This window comes from Opisthorchis viverrini, assembly GCF_000715545.1.
Source record: "Opisthorchis viverrini unplaced genomic scaffold opera_v5_110, whole genome shotgun sequence".
NCBI classification, from domain to species: domain Eukaryota; kingdom Metazoa; phylum Platyhelminthes; class Trematoda; order Opisthorchiida; family Opisthorchiidae; genus Opisthorchis; species Opisthorchis viverrini.
The window spans coordinates 1,433,804-1,445,131 of NW_008751760.1; the positions used below are offsets into that span (position 1 = coordinate 1,433,804).

The following is an 11,328-nucleotide window of genomic DNA, read 5'->3' on the forward strand; positions in this document are numbered from 1 at the left end:
GAAATATCTGTGACCTGTGTTCGGAGGGCCTCGTTTGGTCCATCATTGTACGGCGTCACTTCACTTAACAACGCGCATCCACCGACTTGAGAAAATACATTGGTCACTCGTGGTGTGCAAGAAACAACAGTTATGCCTCCACTCAACTACCGAATGACCACTCCTCAGGTTAGCTACGCAACAAAGGGATCAACTTTAGGTGATAAGTATACTGAACATCAAAAACCATAGACACTCGTATCATATCTAAAGGGTGGATGATGTTTGACATCCGAAACCTAACTATGACTGGTTGTTTCCTGGCCCAAATGTGAAGAAATTTCGTCTTTTCAAACAAGGCCTGAAACGAAATGGTCCCATTTCCACACCTAAGCATGTTCTTTCACGTATCTTCGCAGTTGTGTCCGCGTGCAATCAGTGAAATGTTTCCTACCGATGAGGTCTTCTAGGTAAACTGCGAATGCCGTCATACATACTGTACCTCCTTGCGCAAACGTTGTTGGTTACCTTATCAACCCTGGAATCGTCAAGACCCAATTTCAGACATCCTCTTTTGTTTATTTGATTTCTGTGTGTTCTGGCTTGTAATTATGAGTCGTCACATTTGCTGTGGCAATACAATGATATTCCGCCACGTAGACGGGCGTCTAAGCCTTTTAGGGCTGGTGCTGGGTAGATCACTAATCCTGGGGTGGTGTTAGCTGTTGGCTAAGCGTGATCATCTAGACTTACTGCGATATCAACGGTAGTAGAATGCCGTTCTGGAGAGTGCATAGTGCGCCAGCAACAGTATACGAGCACTGTGCGAGCACAATACGAGAAGCACTGTGCTTCTCGGCTTTCAACATAGATTGGCTTCACTTACAGGACGAAATCCCCACAAAAATCCCAAATCTCCTCACACTACCAACAAGATAAAAGGATGTGCAAACGAAAGCACGAGTTATCAGTAAACGGCTGCTAACTTGTTTGTTTCTATTGCACCGAGTGCACTAAAATGTGGTGTATCTACGCATCATTCTCATGGATTAGATGATACTCCTTGAATTTCCCATTTCTTTGGATTACAATGACCAGTCGAGCTGCACTATGACTAACCGTACACAGGTACCATGCCACCACATCCGTCAATTAAATCCGTCCTTTTAACGACCGGGACGGAATAACCGTCTCCCAAATTTCCAACGAAATGGCCGCTGATACCATCTCCTTATTTCAGACTACTTAAACGCCCGAGTCTACTGCAGTTTGCGAACAAGTCATCATCGGGTCAGCTGTAGGGAAGAGCACTCACCACTGATTTTTTATGTAAGTCTCTCAGTCCCAAATGGCCATTGCATTTCACGGATGACACACCACTACCTGATACAGGGTGTTTCTATTACATGACACCGCAAACCGTTCTTATAGTTACTTGACTGCCGTAGTTAATGACCGTTCAATTGAGATCACTAACCGGCAAAAAAGACTTCGAACAGCCAGAAGCATGGATAACAACAATGAAGTGACGTTCAATCTATCGTGCGCCGTTCGCTCGCTACAGTGGCACTCGCCTGAATTGCACGCCACAACAGGTCTATGCAAGTCTACTAATCCAACGTAAACACAACCACAGATTATATGATTTGCTTGCCGGTACTGGAGGACCTCCGTACCCATTCACCGGTGTGAGTGACGGGCTGGAACCGCGTGTTTTTGAAGTCAACAGGCTGAAAGTGTTGACCAAGGGATCATGTGGTAGACCTCCCTACGCCCGTGCAACGAAAGTAGTCAAGTGGGTACCCGTTTCAAAACCCCGCTGATGACTTCAGATAGATATGTACAATTTTCAAGGTGGACACACCTAACCCAGATACATGAAAAAATATAGAGTAATGAGCCCATTTTTATTAGTGATGTCGCTCAGAAGTGTTATGGCTAAAACGACCCAGGACGAGTATCTCACTGTTGCTCCGTCACTGCCACTGGGGAAGCCAATCCACTCAGTTATTGAAAAGGGGTAAAATACATCACCTGCCATGAGGAGTATACACATCGAGTTAGGTCTTATTCGTGTCTAAGAATGAGCATGGATCACAGAGTCAATGTTGGACACATGACTCAGGATTGTAAGAAACAGAAATGTTGCGGAAGAAAAGAACCGATTGTTTTTCGGACCAGTCTGACCTCTCCATTGAACTAAGACAGATGGTGCGTTCAAAATTACGCGTTTGTTGTTCAAAAGAGAGATTACGAGAGGGCAGAGTGTAAATCATGGTACTACAAGCATGTATCTAAGATAAAACCTGCTGGTTCGCCTGAAAATTTTTCGGACGCCGGTTTAATAAACTGCAACGGGAGCTAAGCGACAAAGTGTTGCCAGTGGAATTAACAGTGAAATAGGCAATACACTAATGAACAACTTTCGGAAGTAGCTAGAGCGCTGGGCTAAAGACAATCGGTCAAAACTGAAGTGACATCGTTACCCCTGTGCTATAGAGCACATGCTTTACCTTAACAAGTTTCACTAGAGACCCTAATGAAAAAAAGCAATTAGCTGACAACTGGCTGCACTAATACAGACCTCTGCCTCTCGACTTCCCCTGTCTAGGCTTGGGCGACCTGGTAGTATCCCAGCCCTCGCGCCTCCTTTGTGCGACATGGCAGCTAGGCACCGAAACGGTACAGCAGCTGAACGACTTAATTTTTTTTGCAGCATGGGGTCATGACAAAATGCCACCCGCTTCAATCAGTGAGTGCGAGAATACTTGCTGGGTAACTCATTTGTCTGTTGTCCACCGAAGAACAGTACACCCAACTCGGTGAGAGTCCGTTGTTGCCTCCATTTATGTATAAGGATCGCGGAGAGACTGTGCTAACCACGGTGGAATCAGTCTCACCTTAATTGCATCAACACTGATAGTACACCTCGTTCGCCGAACGTCATGTCACTTTTGCGAAGCCGCCTTTAGAGTTGGACGCATGCATTGACCAGACCTTTACTCTTCGCCAGAATATAAAACACCGTCATGTCAATCGGCAAGTAAACATTATGGTTTTTCTATGTGTGCGCGCAGCCTTCGACTTCACTGATCCGGCGAGATTATTGGAACACCTGTCAAGGTTTGGGGGTAATTGACGAATATATGGCCATACTCAAGGCCGTTTGTCAAGAAGCGGTAGCTAAACTTCAAGCTCACGAAGAAATATTGCAACCATTCTTCTCCACTAGAGTTCTACGGGACCACCCAATATCTCTTTTACTGCTTAACTTTCTCCAGAGTGATAGATCACGCAATTCGCTTGAAGACCACACTGAGAATAATGGGATGGAGCTTCACCCAGGTTATCAAACAGTGGATATGGAGTACGCGGATGACATCGCTGCAGTGCATACTGGTTGTCTGGTCATATAAATAAATAATAATCGTCCAGCTGTAGCACCCTCCCGGTGCCTAGATGCCATGCCGCACGAAGGAAGCACGAGGGCTGGGATACTGCCAGGTTGCCCAAGCCTAGACAGGGGAAGTCGACAGCCACGGATATTCCGATCAGTAAATTCTTACCACTTGGGCCATCTCGTCTCCGTCTGATCATATGAGGACGGTTAAACTACCCAGTGATCGAAGTACCTCGTTACGGAAGGCTATTTGCACAATACAACCGCAAAATCGTCTCTGGCTTCAAACAATCATATCAGTAAATGACATTTCGGAAGAAGGTGACTATGATGTTACATCACACTTGGCGGAGTGGTGACCGAAGTCGACAAAAGAAAAGTGAAGTCTATGTTTGTATTCGCTAGCTTGTGATATGCTAGAGCAACCCCACATGTACAGAGGAACCACAATCTTGGTGTCCAAGGGTGCGTTCGATTCTGTCAATCGGTCGGTGATGTGAACTACACTTGCCCAACAGGGTATGCCCCAAAAGTTTGTGAACAGAATCCTATCCTTATATTCACATACTTTGGGCATGAGAGTGTATGGTGAGCACTCCAAAATCTACCCTACAAAAAGTGGTGTCCGACAAGTATGTACACTCCACTCTTGTTCAACTTAGTCGTCAATGATACAATGAGTCGAACGCCGAGAGATCTTCAAAACCCCAGTATTGAAATCGTTGCAGGTGCGAGCCTTGTCGATCTAGAGTATGCAAGCGACATTTTCCTCATCTTTGAAGACCAAACCGAAGCACAAGTCCTGTTGAACATACTGATCACTCTCATACCATCTTTCGGCGTGCATCTTACACCTTCGAGGTGCAGGTACATTCATCATAACTGGTAGTCTCTGAATTTACTCCTTGCAACTCAAGAATCTCTGGAGACTGCGGGAGAATTTTACACACGTCGTTGGTTGTATTATCTCTGACGGAAATGTGTCTGATAAAGTCGGTGCACGAATCTCAAGGACTGGAATCAAGTTTGCCAATTTGCGTCACTTGCGTCGTCAAAACACCAGATCACTCGGTCCCAGGCCACAGAAACCGCTGTGTTGCTGTATAGCGGTGACACGTGGCCTGAAAAACGTGACTGCTAACTTACGGAACGTGGAACAGTTTAGGCTTCCTGGCTAGGACTCAAGGAACATTGAAGCAATATAGTTAGATGTTGGTGGATATGGCGAAGTGACGACCTGTCAGTTACACAATATACACATACTGCGAAACAATGCAAAAATTCCGAACGCGTGAAGTGCAACCGAGGAAAGCCTCCTTTTTGTTTTGTTTCTTGTATGCACTTCATCCTGTCCACGTTTGTGGCACATGGTCTGAACAGACATCTGTGGCACAAGTAAACCTGTTTACGCGGAGAGCTCTGTAGGACTATAAGTGTTCTACCGTTTGCATGCAAACGCCAGGAATATTCCCAGTTCAAAAAGTGCATTTTTGTTGTCTCCTTCTTTGAAACCAGACAAAGTAAAATCGTGAGAAAAATAATCGTTGAACGGTTTTGTAGCGACCCAGTCACCCACATACTTGACTGTTCAACTCAGTCGCTCACTGGATCGCGAGGCTTGTCTTTTTCCTCATACGCACAAACACGTCGCATTAAGCTGACACATCGGACATCGATTGTCTGCACCGCCTAGTCAGCGTAGCAACCACTCATTTCCCGACGCGCCCACGTATACGCACTGGGACCTACATAAAGGGAAACCGAACCCAGTCAGGACACAGACTCGCGCGCGCGCAGGGAAAAGGACGTCAACCTCTCCAAAAGTCCACGGACAACCATGAGCACGTGTAAGCAGTCTAACTGCGGAGAAAAACACGTTCCCGCCGTCCGGACTTTCACCAAGGGACTCCCATATACGATAAGTTCCCTTTTTGACTTGCTATTGTATTTATTTTTATACGTGTCGCAGAAATACTAAAAGCTTTTATTAGTGCACATTCACCTTCTGATTTGTATTATGGCTATCATCAGCTGTGCACTAATAGTTTTCGAGGACGTTTCGGATCATACTTCTTGTGGCAAGTTCTGCTATTTGTACAAAATAGTGAGTAAAAACGATACAAGCAATAAGACAGCGGAGCAAACAGTAGGACCAGCACAAAAGTGAGTGAACGACTTACTCCAAGATCTAGCGCAGCTTTCGTATTTGATTTCAGTAAATCCTTGACAACAGTTGAAGAAGCTTTCTGTAAAACGCTGTCCACCCATTCGCTTGGTTTGTCCGGCAAGGCAGTTTGTAATACTACCCGATGACTATCGGTAGTTGTGATGTCTTCACCGGTAGACCAGATGCGTAACCATAGATTTCGAGCCACCGTCTCTAACAGACTTCCTGGTGGAGCGCTGACGACTGACTCGGGTCTGCTCGACTGTGATAAAGTATCTGTGGAATCAAGCGCCACAGCTATCAGTAGCCGTTGAGCGTCCACGGTTCGTTTATCGAACATTGCAGTGATCACATTCTGAAAAGATCACAGAAACATTTGAATGCCGGTCACACCGTTTGTTAACAAACTGTCTTCGCTGGTCATCATGATCAGTTGGAGCTGAAGCATATTTGTTCTTTGTAGATTCAAAAAATGCTGCAGGCTTCGACCTACAGCGAGAAAACGGGTTCACACCCTCCCCGCTCCGCAAGCAATTCAAGGTGTGCAGGCAATAACCCACTTAGTGGTCAGAAACAGTGACCAATCAAATCAAGTAGCTCAGATTCCTCCCGACGTACATATGCCATTCAACCCGACGGAAGCACCGGAATACACGTTTCTGAACAGAGGAAATCGGAACGAAAAAAACGGGTTTCCACGAAAATTCACAGTCAACAGCCTAAGCCTTAATCTGCAAGCTGACTGGAGCTCGCTAGAACGATATACCTGTTACAGCCACTGAAAACGAAAAACTGTTTCCGAGGCGCAAATTCCTTTATAAAAATGAAATCAAGTACAATGGGACGAAATAGCACCTTAGGTTACATTTATTGTGAGCGAAATAGCAATTAGCGGTTGTCAGGGGAAAGCAAGCTTTTCGAAATAACCTGTTGCGTTACGGCACTGAAGCACTACCGAACCTAAGATGTACCGATGATATCGACAAGTCCAGTTCCTCTTTCTGAAGAAATTTAGCTTAGTTAAAAGAATGCTCCACCCAGTCATGCCGAAAACGATTGGTTAATGCTAGTGGTAGTAACCACGAGCATATGAACGGAAGAATCCTGCTACAATGGAAGAGCCGAAAGGATAAAGTGTGTCGGCAAAAGAACACAGAATTGCATTTGGACCAGATCTCCGACAACAACAAGGTCAGCTGAGTTCATTCACGTCTAGGCTAAATAAGATAGTTGAACAGAATCTCCTCAAACATTTATAGTACTCGCGCGTCTTGAGTTGTGCTTTTATCTCATAGCCTTTAGTTGGTGCTGAGGAGACAATCGAACAACGACCAAAACAACAACAACGGGACTTTGTTCGGAACGTATGTTGTTTAGCACATTGGTTTGTAATTACCCGAATTTCGGAACACTGTCATTCTCGCGTCCCACACTTGTTTGGCTCACTACATCCACCTTGATGTACCAAACAAGCTCCGTTTTTCGCGTAGGTATAGAAAACAACAACAGGCGGAACAAAATCCCGAGACTAATCAGTTGCGTCATGCTCGGGATGCATCTGAGAAATTCGTCGCCGCAAGGTTTAGACAAACAAACACTAAAAACGTTCAACCGCTTGACCTTATTCCATTATGGCAGGCGAAACGTATTTATTGTCAATAACTGAGGACCAAGCTCCTCCAGCTATTTTATTTGTGTACTTTCTGGTGTCTGTGAATGGTTGACGACAGCTCTGGAAGATTATTGAACCAGCATAGCACAGAACACTGCAATACAAACATCGGGTGACCAATCTAAGCTGAGTAAACTAGAGGGAAAACATCCACAATAATGAAATCCCGACCTACGTCATTCCATTTCAATGGGATCTGATAGTGACTGGCCAATCGAGCAAGATCCTTAACCATGTAGCGACCACGAGCGGGAACCATCCCTGGGGGCTTGTTGCCTAGAATAGGGGATACAACGCGGTACTGATAAACATCGATAATACCGCGAGACTCAAGACTCAGGAAAAGTTAATAGGAATAGTGACCAAGATAATAGGCAATTTCAAAGGCACTACGTTCCTTGGCAGAACCAATGAAACCAATGAATGGTCCACGAAAATACGCAACCATTGCCGTAAAGCAGATCTCCAGGTAAGGGAACACCAACTCAAAAACTAAATATAGCTTCAGAAGAATCTGCATCAAAACGGACTCACCATGTGGAAAGAACGTGTTTAAATAACGGTATCTTACACACTTGTGTGCTATATCAAACCGCTTTGCCAAGGTACAGAGGGAAGACAGATGGGGAGACGAACTGGGGAGAATTGGGGACGAGTTGGGGAGACGAATTGCAAATAAAAACTGCAACCCCCAGGATGTAACTAATTCACACAATCAGGGTGAGAGAACGGCTGGACAACTGCAATGCGGATTTTGGCAGAATCATCTCACTCACACACAAGCGCTCAATTAGATCCATCGTTTTTCTGTACCAGGACCAGATCGCGCCACCAGTTCATCACTGAGCATGGATGAACCTACCGATGGCGATCGGTCTCACCGTCTAGCTGAGTTCACTATCAGCGTCAAACAGCGGCATCTATGCTGACACTGATGGTTTACTGAAAAAAACAATTAGGGACTTTGCTTAAGCATATTTAAAGCCTCAAGGTGAAAAAAGAAAGGACTGGACAAGGAAGGGACGTGGTGCTAGCCCACAGCAGACACCCTGAGGTGCCTTCACCTTAAAATGCTCAATCAGACAATCCAGAAAGAAAATGACACTACGAATGCCACTAGCTAGTTACCATTTCCCGTAACGTCTCCAACAGAGCATGGGCGACCCCAAACTCGACGCCATTTGGACTCGCTTATGCAATCCCATACTATGCGTTTGTTTGCCCTCGAAATCTGTCTTGGCATTTCGACCTCGTGAGAGGCTTTATTGCTGCTACCGCGAATGTATGCACCATTTTCCGCTTTGTCATACGGTAAAAATGAATAGCTACGTTACGGTCTAATAGGATACATAAAAAATATGCTCTTCACTCTTGCTGTTCCCGACTGACGGGCGCACTCACCCGATTCGTGCATTATTCCTCCTAGGTAAGCTGGAACGAACCTGAAGTTGACGGGCCATCGTTGCGAATAGCGGCAGGCTGTCTACAGACAGCTGGTGGAAAAAACGAAAGGCTACCTCAAAGCCAATCCACGAATAGGGAGAAACGATGTCAAAGTAGAGAAGGACTTTCGGTCTTGTTGTGAATCGCATTCCAGGCTACAAAAAAATGCAAAAATGTAGTGGAACTAAGGCCAAAACTTCATAAAGTCCGGAATGTTTGCGCACGTATAGGTCATTTCGACAGTTCGATATGCAAGTGAAAGACCACCCGTAGTTTTCTTCGGAACAATAAGATCAACAGAAGAAAGTTAACAATTTTGGGCAGTACATACCACTAAAAATGAAAGTGACTCAAAATGAAAGGGATGAATAAGGCCGTGACAGAAACGAAGGACCGTCCTGGGGTACCAGCTAATTTCTTCGCCTGAGGGAGCAAAAGTCAGTTTCCGATGAAGTGAGAGGTGTGATCCACCACTTTGTCTCGATGAAGTGGTCCATTTTTCAAATATTCACCATGAATGACAAAACATTCCGTCACCTGAATGTGTACACTGGATGATTGGACACTAATCATTGCTGGTCGTTCGTTCATTCTGAAGGTGTAGATGAGTCCGGCTTCACCTGAGAGCACATCAGACTTGCAACGGTGGCCACGGGAACAGTAAGCTCCTTGAGTGAGAATAAATGTCGTGCGCTAAAATCCTCTTAGGCTCAAACCGCCTATCTTGAACGAGATTTTCTGCTTCCTAAAGTCAGGTGAAGAGCAACGCTACCGCACAACCATCGCTATTGACTAGTTTGAATCTGGCACCGAAAGCAAAATCTCCCCGGATAAACAACGGAACATGTGTATTACACGACCAAGTCACTGAAGTCTGAAATGACATGCAAGCATGGAGTGGGATACCTATCGAATCTGTTGGATAATCATACCGTTGGGAATCCATTGGTGGTGCCCTGCCACATCGGCCACTTCAGGACACCGGAAGGGATTCTTCATGATTAACCTCATTTCCCTGTAAACGACGATCCAAATGCCTACATCTGGGTAAGCGTACATGACCATCGTGTTGAAAATGTCATCGACGGGATCACTCCTCGTTCTTTCTTCGGGTAGCATAGCAACTGGGCAGCAGAAGAATCATTATTGTATTGTGCAAATTTCGATACCGATATTCTTACTCCATTAAAATGTGCATTCTATGGTGATGCCGATGGCAAAATTAAACACGGAGATAGATTATGATCAGTAGCTGTTGGAAAACTTTGGACCACCCACAAGACTGGTAGTGTGAAGCTAGATGCAACAGATCACATGCAGAAGCTTTAGGCCGTTCCCCTTTGATCAAGTATATGTGGAACATAATTCCCATGGGATCGAAGGCTCCTTTGAAGTCGAGGAAAACAACTACTGTTGGCCAGCAATACTTATGACGCTACTTAAGCATCTGGTGTAACGTGAAGACGCGGCCAGCGCGATGTACCCGCGCGAAACCATACTTTCAGCGTTTGGATATGTTCGTGTAGTTTTCATGAATAGCGGTACCGTGACCGATTAACCCAGGTGCCTAGAGCGCGTTCTTGCTCCAAAGTAAGTCCAGACAACCTAGTTAGGAATGAACACAAAGATAAACCGTGTTTAAGTGGAGGCGCATTTAAAAAGGCAGCCCAATGGCGTTTCAAAGGAGGAATTCACATTAGAACAGTGTGCATCAGTGTGCAGTCCCCTGGGTATCCGATTAACGCGTCTAGAGCCGTGACCTGCAGAAGAGTGATTACTGCAAGGAGAGCGTTGGGGTTGACAGAAGGATCAAGTAGCGAAGCGTCAACTGTCACGTTTCCTATCAGTCGGGCTGTACGGAGCGAATAAGGAGACACGGCAAAAGTCACCAGTGTCTGAGCAATTCGTGAATATAGTTGGATTAAAGGGTGCAAAAAATCGTTCAGTTGTAACACCCTTCCGATGCTTAGTTTCAATAACGCCCAAAGGAAGGACGAGGGCTGGGATACTGTCAAGTTGCCCAAGCCTAGACAGGGGAAGCCGAGAGGCAGAGGTCGGGTTCGAACCACGGAGATTACGGTCAGTAAATTCGCGCCCCAGAGGGTGCAAACTTAGTTAAGGGGTCAATTAGGTCCTCAACCGAAGCGTTTGGTTGAAAAGCCTCATCACAACTTGGCGACGGTGGACGTAGGACTGCCAAAGTGGTGCAAATTTTAAGGAAGAGGTCGCCACACTTGGTTAACCTCCAAAACTGGAGGACCAAGATAGTATTCACCAGGCCTCTATCCGCCACCGTACTTGGTGGGAGACTGGGTGTCGTATGGGCATCACTCAGTACAAACTGATGGATAATCGACGTTACGTAAGCCGTCCCTATTATAAAAAAAATCACACGAAACGTCAATACCAACAGCTTATAAACGTAAAACGGTAGGTTTGGTCCACGCGATTCCTCGGATTCCGTAGTCGGTTGTAATAAAAAAATAACTAATAACCATTCAGCTCTAACACCCTTTCGGTGCGCAGCTGTCATGCCACCCGAGGAAGCACGAGGGCTGGTGTTGCGCACTCGAATGATTGTGCCAGAAACAGAGAACGAGGATTGCCGAATGATTGGCTTTAATCTTCTATCAATTTCAGTACATCAGCTAAAACATTAGGAAACAC

The 11,328-nt window shown here is 45.5% G+C and overlaps 1 protein-coding gene across 1 annotated transcript in view; it reads right to left on the minus strand.

The window, feature by feature from the left end:
• The window catches only part of T265_05510 (hypothetical protein), a gene marked incomplete at both ends in the record, with an annotated part of 23,899 nt that overhangs the window by 6,556 nt on the left and 6,015 nt on the right, over positions 1 to 11,328 (minus strand). The window contains 6 exons of the mRNA XM_009170532.1: positions 5,560 to 5,901; positions 7,394 to 7,494; positions 8,620 to 8,701; positions 8,736 to 8,816; positions 9,703 to 9,785; positions 10,551 to 10,771. Of these exons, the coding sequence (XP_009168796.1) occupies positions 5,560 to 5,901; positions 7,394 to 7,494; positions 8,620 to 8,701; positions 8,736 to 8,816; positions 9,703 to 9,785; positions 10,551 to 10,771 (910 nt within the window). The remainder of the gene's footprint in view (positions 1 to 5,559; positions 5,902 to 7,393; positions 7,495 to 8,619; positions 8,702 to 8,735; positions 8,817 to 9,702; positions 9,786 to 10,550; positions 10,772 to 11,328) is intronic.